This window comes from Cryptomeria japonica, chromosome 6 (assembly GCF_030272615.1).
Source record: "Cryptomeria japonica chromosome 6, Sugi_1.0, whole genome shotgun sequence".
Taxonomy (NCBI): domain Eukaryota; kingdom Viridiplantae; phylum Streptophyta; class Pinopsida; order Cupressales; family Cupressaceae; genus Cryptomeria; species Cryptomeria japonica.
In genome coordinates, this window is record NC_081410.1 from 300,730,398 (window position 1) to 300,746,860 (window position 16,463).

General features: G+C 37.2%; 1 protein-coding gene across 4 annotated transcripts in view; it reads right to left on the bottom strand.

Annotated features, from left to right (window-relative positions):
- The window catches only part of LOC131031531 (protein COFACTOR ASSEMBLY OF COMPLEX C SUBUNIT B CCB4, chloroplastic), a 163,208-nt gene extending 147,061 nt beyond the window's left edge, over window positions 1–16,147 (bottom strand). The window contains exons 1-2 of one of the 4 annotated variants that reach the window (XM_057962682.2): window positions 15,752–16,147; window positions 15,477–15,664 (exon numbers count right to left, since the gene is read on the bottom strand). In XM_057962682.2, coding sequence (XP_057818665.1) covers window positions 15,477–15,664; window positions 15,752–15,898 — 335 coding nt within the window. In that variant the 5' untranslated portion in view covers window positions 15,899–16,147. The remainder of the gene's footprint in view (window positions 1–15,476; window positions 15,665–15,751) is intronic. The other 3 variants (XM_057962671.2, XM_057962676.2, XM_057962688.2) reach the window with 3 other exon arrangements.
- Window positions 16,148–16,463: the final 316 nt, after the last annotated feature.

Consider the following 16,463-nt stretch of genomic DNA (forward strand, 5'->3'; position numbering starts at 1 on the left):
CCATTTGGAGGGAATGTGAATTTGAATTTGGAGACACAAAAAAGCTATAAAAAAGAGTGTTGGACTCTTGTTTTGGCATCCATTTGCTATGACAACGAAGTGTTGTCGAAATATTGTCAGACTCTTGCTTCAAGGGATGCATACCTCCTAGTGCCTTCAGTTTCATGCTTGAGAGATAGCGCCTAGCTGAACTTGTGACTGTTTCTCATCCAAAGGAACAGATTGAGCTCGACGAAGATGAAGATTTTGGTGGTTTTCTGATTTTTGGAGTGTTGTTAGTGTGTTTCTAGGTTGCTATTTGTCAATGTAGCTGAAGGTGTATGTTGCTCATAAGTTTCTCTATGGTTTCCTGATGGTTCTGGGTATTTTCTTGTCCTTTCCCTCTACCTTGGGCGATTCTTCATGTAAGTTTTTAATGATTATTTTGGAGTAATGAATTTTATCTTGCAAGTCGAACTTTCTGCTATGTACACCCTATGCTGGGAGGCGTTTGGGGTTGTGTGTTATGTGGTTGTGCATTGTTAGTGCTATTGTTTGGTTCTCCCTTAGTCGCTTTATGCCTTGGGTCTTTTGAGTGTGTTTTAGAGTTGTTTGGTTGTGATTTGAGTGAGATAGAAGAGTTTTGTGGGGGTTTAGTGTTGCTGGTCTGCATTTCCAACCTGCTGTTCATTTATATCAGATTCTGGTTTCCGAAGTTGGAGTTGTTTTTAGGGTGTCTAAGTTCATTAATGCAATGAGAAAGGTCTTGGTAATTAGTTGCAGTTGTTGGTCTAGTTATTAGCACTTGAATATCCATTTTAATTCATCTTGTAATGCTGGTTAATAGTACTAACAGCAATTCTCTTGATTACTCTTAGTCCCACTGCATAAGTGGAAGAGGCTGGCTTTGCCGCCTATCTTTATACAGTAATATCTCATAATATGAAAATCCATATTGTGCATTCTAAAGCTAATTAGTAGTACTAACAGTTATCTATTTTTTATTGTTCCTCTTAGTCCCACTGCATAAGTGGAAGAGGTTGTCTTGCCGCCTTCTTTTTTATTGTAACACCGTCCTCCCACTAAATAAGCGGTCGAGTTGATTGCAATTTCATTTTAAGTCCTCCCATTGGATAAGTGGTCGAGTGATTGTTGTTATTCTTAGTTCCTTGGAATCTTGTAAATTGGCTGGTTGCACCACCAAACTGCTATTAAAGTTCTCTTACCCGTTGGACAAGCAGAAGGGGTTGGCTTGCCACCCGGTATTGTACTTGCATTGTAATTTCCAGCAGTTTATTGTGCTAACGATCCCCTTATCACCATATGCTCTCACCTTCCCACATTGGGTTCTTGGTGATCCAAAAGTGGAAGAGTTACTTTTAGCAATGTTTCTGATTTTCATTTACTAGTCCTAACGGGTGCTTGTGGTGTTGTAACTGAAAAAACTTGAAAAAAAATTAAGGGGAATATTACATTTCCTCTGGCTAAACAATGTGCTGAGCTGATGGTTGAGTGTGATAGACACTACAATACACAGTCAAGAGAGATCATTGCACCTGATGGGAGGATTTTAGCTAATCTTTCAGAGTTGTCCATTCAAGAAACGTTTGGAATTCCAAACTACAATAAAACCTCCCACAAGACCAAAGAAGATACCCAAAAGATTTATGATGCCCAGTCTGAACTTTGTGTGGCAAATGTTAACAAATCATGGTTGGAAAAGAAAAGACCCCAAGGGAAAGTGCCAAAGGTCCTCCTACGCCCATACTTCAAGGAAGAATATGGTGACATTATCTTATTACTGAATAGAGTAATAGGCAGCCCTAAGGGTGCGCCATTTGAGACATGGATGTATTATTTCATAAATGAAATTAACTCGGGAGTCCAGATGTTTAATTGGTCCCGCATAATCAGCAACAACCTTCATGAATAGCTGATAAATTTGGAGAGGACAAAGTCATCCTATATGAGCTCCTACATTATCTACCTATTGGCTAGTACTTACAGATATTCCAGACTGATCTGTAGAGGCGTCGATTGGTAATGGTGAGGGTGAATTTAGATCTTATGATTGCTACCCGCAGCTGCAGCTTCAGGAGAAAAGCTATCGAGCACATGATGCATTCCTAATGTACATCACAAGAACATTGCAAGGAGGAACTCACCAAAGGTTATCTCCTAAAGCCAAAAGTTTGATCAGCAAGTATGGATCCTGGTTTATCCAGTATCCTGACAGTCGTCCTTACCGACATCTGATCTACCCAACCAACAGGATGGTTCTACTTGAAGTTCTCAAGCAACTTGAAACATATCAAAGATTCAAAAGAATAAGACAGAAGGTAGCAATTACCTTTCCATTCTTTATTGGAAATATGGAGGAGTCTTGTCTAACAGCACAAGCAGCAGAAAGTGCCAGGCTAGAAATGCAGTGGTATCCCTTTACCTTCTACGGATCCAGAGCTAATTTCGATCCTCTCGGCAATTTTGGATCAATGAATGGAGAAAGATTTAGACATAGAGTGGATATAGAAGATTTTTGGGCAAATGCTGCAGATGGGTTCGACATCAAAAAAAGACTCTGTTCCAAACTACCAGTAAGCTTGATCAGAACAACTGAGCCTTTTCTTGTGCCTAATCAACTAGAAGATAATGCAAACTATATTCAGCTTGGTTTTGATGAGCATGCACCTCTTTCTCTTATCAAATGGTCAAAGCTAGAGCATGCAGACTTGACCACTTTGATGCAACCAGCTATCAAATATTCCAGGTGGTGGATTGATCAGCAGTGTCATAGATTAAGACAGGGAAATATAATCTTAACTTATGACCCAATGGGTGAAGCAGAAGGATATTCTTCAAATGAGGAAGTAACTCAAAGTGCCAAATCAATTGAAGGTGCTAAAAAGAAGGGGAAGGCAGTTGTGAATGAAGGACCTGCTCGGAAGAAGCAAAGGATAGAACCATCTCGTTCTGCCACATCTAAAAATGAAAACTATATATTGGCCATTGATCAGTCATTGGCAGAGATGGAAATTCCTTCCCCAGTTCATGAAGAAAACATCCATCAAGAAGATGAGCAGCCCCCATCTCCTACTAGCACATAAGTATTAGAGTCAGACAACGAATGGATGTTGAGGAAGGTGAATTTCAAGAAGGAATGATTACTGCCCTTCGAGATATCATGTGTAAAAAAGGCAATCAAGAAGCTTGGCCAGGTTAGAGCAAACTGCAGTAAAGAAGCCAGCCAAAAGATTTTCCACCATCCAAAGAGATGAAATAGGATGCAAGATAGTAAAGATTGTTGTACCAAAAGTATATAAGGCAAAAGGAGATAGTGTTTCTCATGAATACGAAATCACTACATTCAATTTGGGACCAACTACCAAGAAGCAGGAAGCTAAAGATTTGGACAATTCAGTTGCTTCCATAATGGCAAGACTGGACAAACAAGTAGGAAAAAAGGAATATAAGAAAGAAGTTCAGCGCTTGAGGGGTTCCTTCGACTAGAGTGCGAAGCTCGGAAGATGAAAAGGCCACCTTGAATGAGAGGGTTTCTGTCAGAATGATACGTTGTATCCCCTATTCGGAAACGCTATTCAACCCCTTCACCCCAAACACTAGCGTTTTTTTGCACATTTGTGTACATATTGACCGATTCGCGAGAAGCCGCTGAAAATACTGAAGAAAGGATAACGGCCAAAGAGACTAAGGCATGGATGGAAAGCGTAGGTAAAGAGGTAGCCACATTTGTGGAAAGGCTAGCATTGACATATGGACAAACTTCCTCTCTACTCTCCAGGATTGCAAGCATGGCAGAAGCATGGGCTGATCTTCAGGGCATTCAAGAAAGAATCATTCCCAACTTTAGAGTATTGAAAGGAATGTCAAAGCAAGAATTAGTTGATGGAAGTATAATTCAAAAAGGAGCGGCATATGATTTCAGCAATTGGCACTGGACATTGGTTGCACGCAGTGAAGTCTTAGAAAAAGTGAAGGCAGATGCTGACAAAGCAGAAGAGTAGATAAAAGGAATTCAACACAAGGTTTACCTTGTAGTTGCAGAGGTACTTGAGAAAGAAACTATCCAAGAAAAGGATATGAAGTCAAAAAATCTAAAAGCCAAAACACATAAAATCTTCTCCACTGAACCAATCTTGAGGCAGAATTTGTCTAAGGCATCGAACCTCCTGTCCATCAGAGATGCTTTCCAAAAACAGGAATTAGATTAGGAAATTGTCATGTCCCCTCCTTGATTGTTACATATAATCAAAATGAAGCAATTATTATTATTAATTAATATAATAATTATTAACAAATGATTATTTGAAATTTATTTATTTATTAAATATTATTATTTAATTAATATTTATTAATATTTATTAATAATATTATTCATGAAATATTCAAATAAAAATAAATTAATATTATATTATTAAATATAGTACAAACAAAATTTACTGTCATGTCCCTGCCTATCAACCACTTCTTACCTGCCTTCTAGCATGAAAGAAAACAAATAAATAATAAAAGAACTAAATATTGAAGGCCAACTCCTATAACCTTGCTAGCCGACCATAGGAAGCATTAATTAAATTACTAAGAACAGAAATGACATTAACAACAGCAACAATTATGATTATTAAACCTAGAAACTAGTATACCTATATTCTAAAAAAAAAATACATAAAATAATGCCGAGAGATATCACATAATTGTCTTGCATGTTTATTAATTGTCAAGAAGGACATGGAGCCGAATAATGTTGCACTCTTTCACTCTCATTAAAGATGTAATAGTTTCATATACTTAGAGACAAGTGGCAATGATTCTATTTTATTATACTTATAGAGAAACTGAAACATGCATGCCTTTACCTATCATCTACACGTCAAATTTATTCAAAATCAATTTTTTGTTTACGGATATTTGTATGTCATTGTAGATGCCTCTCGGCATAATTAATATGAAGTCAACAATTTCATTAATATACAAAGACAACAATCATTAATAATAAAAAGAACATCAGTATACAACGATTTGTTTTGGAAGGACGTGACTCCAAGTATAAACACGTCTTTCCCAATAATCGTGGCCCCTACCCCATGTTAAATAGTGGGGTCTTTCCTTGCAAAAAGGCATCGAATAATAAGGAAAGATGGGAAGGAAAATAAAAGTAAAAGGCTCTCAGTGGATGTCAGCAACATGTAAACTGCTTCATCTAATAACAAGGAAAACGAGGAATACTTTAATGAAGCTCAGGAGTGTAATATCTTGGAAACGGTGCCTTTGTTGTTATTAACCAATGGAAGTCCTAAGCAGACTGGAAATATGAACCTGAACTCCCAATGTAAAACTCCTCTCAGAAGTATGGAGACGGTGGGTCTTGAGGCAAATTCTTGGATTTCTGGTAATAAAGAGGCAAGTCAAATAAGGTAGGACCCAATGCAGGTATTTCAAACAGAAGCAAGAATAAGAAGGTTGCAGATGTTGGAAATCAGAATAAAAAATAGGGGAGACCCTCTCTAAAGAATTAGAGGGAACAGGAAAGTTGGAAGAACCGTGTTGATGGAACACAGATTTCCATCGAGTCAGCGTTATCTCCAGTTAAATTATGAAGATAATTTCTTGGAATATCAGAGGGTTGAATGCCCCCCACAAGCAGGATGTGTTGCGTACTATTGTTAGAGATCATAAACCGGATGTAGTACTTATTCAGGAAACTAAGATGTGTAAGGATAAAGTGGAAAAAATTAGAATTTTCAAAAATAATGGGGTGATTGGTACTAGCTCGGAGGGTGCCTTAGGAGGCACAGCCATCTTTTGGAATCAGAATTCCATTAAAGGTAAGGAAATTGATTCAGGGGTTAACATGACCTCAGTTTTGCATGAGCATATTAGGGATAACTTTGTCTAGGTAATCTCTAATATCTATGCGCCTAATACTAAAGCTGGAAGAGCTAAATTTTGGAGGAGTCTGGCAGAAGAGAGACAAAGGTTTTCAGATAAAAGCTGGATGGTTATGGGAGATTTCAATACTCCCTTAAAAGAGGATGAAAAGATGGGAGGCCTTCCTTTGCAGTTAGATGGGAGGCCTTCCTTTGCAGAGTTTCCTTCTACTTATCTCATGGACTTCTGATGGGCGATATTCTATTTCTTCAACTGTCTCTATACATAACAAAGTTATAGATGAGATTCCTCTGTGGGCGAAAGTGTGGATGAAGAATTTGACTCCCAAAATTAATATCTTATTTTGGATCTTTATCCAAAATAAGGTGCTAACCCTTGATAATCTCCATAAGCGTGGATTTGTTTTTCCTAACAGGTGTTCTCTTTGCTGCAAGGAGGAGGAGTCTGCCTGCCATATCCTCTACCAGTGCACTTTTAGTCAGGATATTTGGAATATAATTCTTAATAAGTGGAAGTTGAGCTGGGTTTTCCCGAACTCACTGGAAGAGTTCTGGCAACAATGGTTTTGCCCTAGCTCTAATTCTAAGAATGTTGAGCTTTGGAAACTTATTCTCCCCATTGTCAACTGGAACATCTAGAAGGAGCGTAACAACAGGATTTTTAAAGAAAGAAGTGTGAACCCTGAAGTGGTGGTGGATAAAATTTATAGAGGGATCCATCAATGCTTATATGGCATTGATACTGGATTATCTGCTAAAGAAGATTTTAATGAAAGATGGAACCTTTCCAATAGCAGAAATAGCAAGGATAAAGGCAGAGAAGGTCTTTTCTGGAACTTTCCTCCCCAAGGATGGATCAAGGCCAATTTCAATGGGGCATCTAAGGGAAATCCTGGCAATGCAGGATATGGGGGAATTGTCAGGAATTTTGTTGGAGGTTGTCTTGTGGCTGTTGTTGGTCCTTTGGGTAACCAAATGAGCCATTGAAGCTTCGGATGCCCTTAATACTCTGATTATTGCTAAAAATCTCAATCATGACAAATTATGGTTGGAGGGAGATTCTCTTAATATTATTAAATGCCTAAAGGGTGAAGTTGAGCCTTCGTGGTCCATCGAAAATATCATTTTTAAGGCTAGAGAAATTATTACTAGTTTTAAATCTGTTATTATTGAGCATGCCTTTAGGGAAAAGAATGTCGTTGCGGACGGTCTTGCTAACCTTGGCGTTATATCCGAAAAACAAAGTATATGGAAAGGTGAAGATAATATTGAGTTCAATATTAAAGACCTGATTAGAAAGGACAAAATTATGGGGAAAGAAAGATTTCATTTTAATCATGGTCGTATTAATGATTAAACATCAAAACTTTAAAAAGGAGATGATAGCTTGTCAGAAGGGCAGAGTTTTAAATAAGAATTTTAAAAATTCGCATGCTTTGTGGGTGCTTATTTTCAAGTGTCCGAGTGTCATCTAGAAGCTCGCTTTGAATTTGCTGAAGCAGAAAAATTGCAGAACAAATTCAAGAATGGGAGGTGACCTTAGAAGAGAGGAACCCGATAACCTTTCTAGATGGCGGGAGATGCCCAAGGTCTGGACGAAGCTGGAGAAGGGTTTTATGACACCGTTCATGGAAAAACCGGTGGATTATGACAAAAGCAGAGTTAACTTGGCGGTTACTAGAGTGATTGAAAACTGGAAAAATGGCACTTTCAAAATCCATGGTGTCAAATTCAAGCTACACGCAGACCTCATCTCTACAGTCACAGGTATGCCCCATACTGGTCTCAATTTCTTTAGGGACCTGAAAGTCTCCAATAATGCTATGAAGCTCTTTCCGCGCAAAGATAAGGAGAGAGCTAAATTAGGCAAAGCGTTTGGGGGGGTATTATGATGAGTCTAATATTAAAAAAATTTGGAGTTTTGTGCTTAATGCCATTATGGAGTATATCACTGTGGAGGGCCGCTTCACTAGGGTCCATACCTATCACTTTGTGCTTCTGAACCACTTTAGGCATGAGAAAAGGGTGTCTCTTCCTTATTACCTTTTCAAGTCCCTGTCGCGCTCGTTGAACAAGCACAGTAAGAACCCCTCTTCTCCTATGCTACATTATGGTCTTATTTTGCTCATTTATGAGCATTGTAAGATTTTGGTGATTCAGGAAAACAAAAGGCTGTCGGTGTCCCCGGGCAAAGGCAAGAGGAAAAGTGAGGATTCTGGGCCCAACAAGGATGAGCAGAAACAGAGTAAAAAGGCTAAAAAAGGCTCTGCAGAGAAAAATGTGGAGGACACGGATTTGAGCCATAAACATAAGGATGTGGAGGTTGATCCTGAGTATACGGGAAAAGATGGTAGTGATATGGAGACCGATGATACTGACAGGGTGGAGAGCTGGAAAGATGAGGAAGTGGGGGAAGAGGAAGGTGGAGAAGAGGAAGATTCTGATCAGAAAAGCTCGGTCAAGGAAACATCTAGAATGGACAGTGGTAATGAGAAGAAGAATCAGGAAGAGGATGAGGGTAATAAGGAGGAAATTACCCACAGTGCGAGCCCTAGTGATCTCAACAACCAGCCTATGGAGGAGCCGAATAACCAGAAAAACCAGGAGAACAAGGAAATGGAAACAGAGCTAAACAAGGATAAGGAGGATACGAGCATGGAAAAGGATAGAGTTGGTGATGAGATGAATACTAGTACGCTTATCCTGGATAAGCTTAAGAACCAGTCTGATGCTCGTCTGGGTTTCGATAGATGGGTTTATGAAAGAACTAATAAAATGGAAAAAAAGGCTAATCATCAGGAAGAGCAGGGACAGAGGTGAAAGCAACCTGGAGCAATGGAAAAAGGAAATGGACGAAAAGGTGGAGAAGCTGGAAGTTCAGATAAGCAAGCTGGAGGAAAGGAAGGCGCCCATGAAGAACTTCTTGATTTTGATTCCAGAGATCCTCAACTCTGTGACCAGGAACATGGAGGAAATTGCCAAATACCTTGATGGTCCCAGCCCTTCCAGGTCTATTGTGGACCTTGATGCTGAAGAGGCTGCTACTGAGGCTGGGAACGTGGATAGTGCTCCTGGAGGTGCGGCTAAAAGGACCAGGGCGAGCTTGAAAAAGGCTACCTTGGCTTCTTCAAAGGAAATCCCAATTCTCAGGGAGAATATCAAAGAAATGCAAGGGATTAGCAAGAAATTGGCTAATGCCCTTAAAAACATAATGTAATTTGTCTTTTTTCTGTTTTCGCTGGTTGTTGCTGGTAGTGTTGGACTTTTGTGCTGGCTTTTGTCCAGTACTTTGCTGGTTATTTGGTTGTCTGTCCTGTTTAGTTTCTTAATGTTAGTACCTTTTATGGATCCTTTGTAAAGGGTTTCGGGGTCCCTTCAAAACCTGATTTTCCTGTAATCAAAAACATGTAAACTGCTGCCAACTGTATGTTATTACCATTATACTATAAATGTTTCATTTTGGGAATAATCTGCTGTAACTTATAATATCAGAAATGTAATTAACGAATAGTCTGCTGTAACTTATAATAACAAAAATATAATTAAAGAATAATCTGTTGTAACTTATAATAACAGAAATATAATTTATAATCTTAAACTTTCTGGATTAGATTGTGTAGCAGTTTTTTTGGCATCAACGTTTCGGATCACACTCCGTGATCCAATATTCTTAGCTCTCTAGAATCCTGATGATGGATCACGGAGTGTCATTCAAAACGTTGATGCCAAAAAAACTCCTACACAATCTAATCCAGAAAGTTTAAGATTATACATTATGGATTGTGGAAATCTGATATCATTAATTAAGAAATATAATTAAAAGAATATATATATGACTTGATCAGATAAATAACAATACTAGATAGTAAACCAGAAAGAGCTTATTTCTTGTTACTACTATTAGTATTTAAGAAGTTGGCGATTGAGATGTTTCCAAGAGGGGCAGTCTAAATCCACACAATAGGGTGACTCCCAAGAGAGGGTGGGGATCAGCGTCCCGAGAACCTTGAGAGACAGGGTCCCAAGATAGGGTAAGGGCTTGGATCTGTAAACTTTGAGGGAACCTATTGTATTTGGTATCTAAGCGCTTTGGTAACATCCATATCTTCTTCTTCCTTAAAACTGAAGTAGTAACAAAGTTTGACACTTGCATTAAGAATTATGGATGTATGATAGATGAGCAAGTTACTTATTAATAAATTAATTGATTGAACTCTGATATCACTGATTTGATTCATGTTAGGATAGAATTGTCTCCTAATCGATTTAGTTTAAGTCATAAGTACATTGAAATAGGTTAATTTTGGTTAAAACAGGCCTAAACCTAGTAGGGGACATTACAAAAATCACTTGTATGTGCAGATGATTTGGAAGGATTAGAATTCAGAGTCAATATGCTGCCACATGTCATGATAGAAGAGGTTGATCAGATTGTGTCCAAGTTCATTGAATTTTCTGCTTCTCAATAGGAGAAGGGGGTGCAATCCTAAAAAATAGCACCTCATGCCACTTGTCTCACATACACTGGATATTGATTTTATTTTGGGGAGCTCTAATTAGGGTTAGGTTGTCTTGATCTTGACCGTTGATCTTAAATTGATCTTGGCCATTCATTTGTTTTCAGAAACTCCATATAAAACTCATTATCTCATTTCATTTTAGTGTGGAGAGATTTATGAAATTGTTGCATAGAGCTATTTGAGTAATAAAAGTTCATTATCAGTATTGTTTTGAAGTCTTATTATTGCCAAATAAAAGTTCATTATCAGTATTGTTTATAAGTCTTATTATTGCCAAATGGTTGCATGGTTGCATATTTTCTTCAACACTTAGAATAGATTTACTTTAAGTAAATTGCTATGAAGTTGTGAGATGAATGAAGGATAGAATAGATTTACTTTAAGTAAATTGCTATGAAGTTGTGAGATGAATGAAGGATTGATAAGTTTAGATTGGTGAAATCTTGCTCATACTTTTGTTGGATGGATGATTTTCATTCAATGTGTAAAGTTAGCCTGAGCTTTTAATGTGGATGCTCAACTTCTACTTTGAGTAATATTGTTCAATTGTTGGTATTATTCATGAGTGTGAAAATCTTAAGCACAACCCCAAAAGATTGCACCCGCTTTGCGTAGTTGTCCAAGTGTGGCGAAACAAAATGTCGTTACCAGTTTCACTCAATCTTTACCATCTCTTGAGTTCATAGGAGTAGCTTAGAAGTAGCATAAGATTCCTAAACCCTTATCCTTTTTATCCTTTTTTTTTTTTTTAAATCTTAAATTAGAAAATCCAAAAACAAAGAGCCTTTATCGACAAATTAGCCCGAGTCCAACCTGCAGATGATATCAATTGTTAAGTGTAAGTCCCCCTTGTATTTCAGCACACACTACCTAAGAAGCTATCCACATAAAATCGCTCGTTCGCACATATAGACCTTGGAGTCACCTTGTGGTCTTTCTCGCAATCTTGGCACAAGTAGTGATTTTGTTTAGGAGAGGATAGAGTATCCTTGGATATTTTATTCTAATGTTTGGTATATGATAAAACATACACCAACACATCCAAGTCTTAATTGCTTGAGGACAAGCAAATTCGGGCATGGCGGACTATCATGTTTTGTTCCTAATACCTCTTGTTTTATTCAAATCAGCTATGTATAAATTTTGCCATTTATTCTTTATACAATAAATAAATTAATAATATATACGAATATTCAATTATGTATATTGTTTGGGGGATCGTTAATCTTAATCTCTTTAAACGAATAACTTAACAAGGTTACTAACGTTTGTATTGACCGAAGGGTCATAACCCTTTCGGGAAGTATGGCTAAGAGAGAGACGCCTCTCTTTATAGATATGTCTCCTTCCAACGAAGAGACACAGCGTATGAGGAGTTTAAGAAGGGCCATCGGGTGCCAAGGAGGATATACGGAGATAGGAGAAGAGAATTTGCACAGGGCCAGCAAGTTCGGTTTTCAGAAGAACGATTCCCCAGCACACTATGTCACAATAACATCATTCTGAATATTTATCATAATCTTATCTACATACTGTTATGATTCACAATCACAAAATTAAACTCATAAGGAATAAATTTAAATAGCTTCAGCAATCTCCAGACAATTGGCACTAATAACATAAGCAGGTTAATATACTGAATTTACAAATTAATGGTAACTTACACAAGCAAATAAATGCTATCTCGGTAATTTCTCACAATAAATACAAGATGTGTGTAGTAATATGAGAGACTATGAATGAATCATGAATGCTCAAATCATTAAGAACATACTGATAAAAATATTAAGTATTTAAATCAGAATTACAGTGCTTACTTGTGAGGGAGGAAATGGAGGTGTAATGGAGAGGTTAGGAGAGATTCATAAGTTGGCTGTCCTAGAACGACCCCAGAGGCGTCTAGAACCTTGAGAGCACTTACCTTGAGGAGTCTAACAACCTGGTTACAGCTTCATCCCAAACTCACAAGGTAAGTAAGCCATGAAGAAGGTTGATATATGAGGAGATCAGTTAGAGTGACCAAGTGGAGCAAGAAGGTTGGAGGAAACAACCTCTCTTGGGCTTGGGTAGAGAGACTCTAAAGAAGTCCTCATAGTATCTTCCTTCCAAACATCATGTTTATATAAATTGGAATTCCTATCATAATGTTAAACTTGCATGTTTATTAATCAGAGGAATGTATCTTTTTGCATATGGTTTTATTGTTATATGCAAGAAACTATGTTTAACCTTATGTTTCTAAGTTGACCAGGTATAATCTCTAACCCTAACTTTATAATTTTCTAATTCTTAGTACAGAACATAGAAGGGGACATTACACTTTCTTGTCTTTGCAACTTGTTCCACAATTTCGTGGCCTTTGGCCTTAACAAGATATACATCTTTTTTTCCTTTGAAATTGATGATACTTAATCTAACAGTCTTGTCCATGCTTGTTTGGCATTACACTACTGACAAAAACAAATCAATTTGACATCAATGACAATATTTCCAACACCATGGTTCTTGGCAAGTGAAACATAGCTTCTTCTGCAACTCACTTTTTGATTCAAAATCCAACTTTGGTGGTGTCGATTTAGGTAGATTGGGAGTTCTCATATCTGTATTGTCACCTTGCTTCTCATTCATAGGTGGGATTCCTCTTGATGGAGGATCAGACAATCCTCCATGAACAGCACAATCAACCTTTATTCTGAAATGTCAATTACCAACACTGATAACCGCTGAAAATCCACAATATAGACATCAACAAAACTACACTGTTTGAGTTTCACTAACTCTTTGAAATATAGCTCAGTATCTTTCCTATTAAAACGATCAATCGGTCGTTCTCTGAATTCTGCATAAGAAGTAATCTGGTCATGGCCTAAAGTGACCATCCCATGATGACACTATTTGTGAGCAATGCCATCCAAAAGAAGTGTTGCATATTTGATGGCATCATATTCCTGCATAGGGTTTAATTGAAAGTATGTATCCAGCTTTTGTACCCATCCTCTCGCACACGTCTTAGCTGATCCATCATAATATTCAATTGACAGTTTTCCCACTTTCTTCCACAACTCCTAATTGTGTGATCTTCTTTGAGGCATATGTTTCATTCGCAAGTCCATGTATTCTTGAAAAGACATCTCATCCAAGAACTCCAACACCAATTTCCTCAAATCTTGCAACTCAGCCTTTGTTTGTTCATTTCTAAGCAAGGTGATCAAGCATAGACATCACACATCATACATCATCAAGGTGAAATACATCACAAGGAGGAAGATTACCAGGCTAGACGATAATAGTACAAGCGCAATCAAGGATTGGAGATAGTTTCAGAAGAGTTAAGCAAAGTTAGACACTTGATCACAAAAGATGATACAATTTGGGAATATGCCCCACCATCATCATCACATTAAGCAACAAGATAATGTTGAGTATCAAGAGATTTCGCTCAACCACGAACACTTCTACACATTGTGCACGCTGAGGTGGCATCTTATCCATCATCAACAAGTCAAGTTACTCCATATCAGCATGTCTAGGATCAATGTACCTGACTCATCCAGGAATGGAGCAAGCGACACATGGCATTGCATCGAATATCATTCACATACCTAACCTCATTTCTTATTGGTGCACATTCAAAGGAGGACATGTTTCCTATGTGGTAAAATTTTATCATTGGTCGAATGGAGTTAGTTGTAACTAACCCTAATTAGGGTTTTGTCATGTAATCTCAGCCATTGATCTTGAATCAATCTGAGCCATTCAATTGTAATAAGAGCTCTATATAAGGCTCAGTTCTCTCATTTGTCAAAATTAATAGATAATAGTTGTTAGATAGACAAGTAGAAGCTAGCAGTAGAGTAAGAGGAAAAGAGATTGTTACCAAAGCTTTTTGTAATAAAGTATAAACACACTATTTTCATTGAAGAAATTGTGGATCTTGTGTGCTATTTCAACATGTTGCATGGTCTCTACTTCTCATGGTTTTAGATGTGTTAGATGAATGGAAAAATTATTGTTGATGAATGGTAAAGCCTAATGTTCATACCACTTGGAGTTTGTTGTTTGCAAATTGCAATGTGTGGTTAGACTGAACTTGATTAAAAGTTTTAACTTCAATTGCTATATGCTCATTGTTCATAACGTTGGTGTGCATAGGTGATATTAAAATCATTCGCTTACCCTCAAGAGATTGCACCATCTTTGCATAGTTGTTTCCTCATTGGCGAAGCAAAGCTTGGTTTGGTTGCATTGATTCAACAATCATTTTTTACATTCCTAAGATTAGATTAGATTTTCTAATCCTTTATCTCTTGTCTTTATTTTCAAAGTCAGTCAGTTAGTCCCATGTTTTAGCAATGTTCATTCGTGTAAGTCCCTTTGTGATTACCAGCAAGATCACATCAAATCACTCAGTCTATTATGAGCATAAAGTCAATTGTTCACATTGTAAACCTTGGAGTTGTCTCATTTGATCACACTGTTTAGCATTTGAGGTTTCTTTGTTCAAAAAAGGATAGAATACTTAGTATTTTATTCTGTGTTTGAGGTGTGCTAAAAAAACAAAAATCTAACAATCTTCAAGATTTTACGTTAAATGCAATACATTTCTGCAAATTCTAGAAGAATAAACATATTGGGAGCTTCAAGCTTCTGTTATCCATTAAAATTTTGACTACATTAAAATTTCAGGACACATTTCTGGATAACAACGATCTAAACAAATTTATAGGAACATTATTGTTTCGGATACCATCGTCAAAATGAAATATAGAAACTGAAGGAACCTTCATTCGAAAATATCAAAAATATTTGGAAAATAAGTTTGCAAATAAATATATTGACGAGAATTAGCTACTGGTTTTTTCTCAAAAAAAATTCCATTTCCTAGGAGAATGCTAGGATAATGGAGATAATGGCATGACTTGTTTCCAGAAAAAAACCAAAAATAAAATAAAAATTGGTGAGATATTAGCGATTCTTATTTTTCTCAAAAAGTCCCATTTCCTAGAAAAATGCACGTATGGTAGAGATATTGCCATGATTTGTTTTCAGGCTTGAAGAAGGAAAAGATTACCTGCTGGCATCCACAATTGGAGAGATTCCTGATAAGCTGCGGTTGAGGATTATGGCGGCTAGTGACATACACCCAACATATATGGGTGATGTCCGAACCACATTCTCATTCTTCCATATCCATTCCTCAATTATATTCTTCTTTGGAATTGGTCCTCTGTATCTCTTCTCCCCCTCCTTTCCCGTACCCTTCTCCTCCTCCAAAACAAAATTCAAGTAAGTGACAGCACATGATAATAATCACATAATTAGAAACTTTGAGTTATAGGGAAAGACCTGGGTTGTTGACATAGCCATGATAGCTGGAGAAGATTTAAAAAATGGCGTTGTCGAAAGCATGAAATGTGATCCCTTGAAGTTCTCAAAGGAAAGATTGAAAAACTTGCAGCTGCAAGCACGGACCAACATCATTCCTCCATTCATCTTCTCCAAAACACACACTCCGTCTGTGTTTTTATTGAATGTATAAGAAAACTCAAAACTATTTCAGATAATTCCTCTTAACAAAAACTCAATCTTCTAAGCGAAGGCTTTCTTTTTTCAATCCCTTAATCTTCTCCATCCCAAACAAAAACTCCATCTTTCAAGCTAGGGTTATATATATAATGTTTAATGAGTTATTTTTAATAGTTGGAATTGATGTTGTTCATATCAAATAGGCAAGAAGTGTGGAAAAAAATTGTGAAGAGAGGGTTAGGCCTATAAAAGTGGTCATGGCAAGCGTGCATGCATGACAAAAAACACATTTTAAGAAAAAAAAGCTTTTAGGGAGCTCACACTTTTTCCTAGATGAAAATTTATCTAATAGGGTGGATGAGGCAGTAAGAAGCTATGAAAGTAAACATGCATGGTTGTATAATGGAAAAATTGTTATAGCTAATTTTTGATCTCACAATAATGTAGGGCAGCAAAATAATAACAAAGAAAACACTTATGATTCAATAGTAGGAAGAAAAGCAATAGGGTCTTTTTGGGCAAATAAAGATGA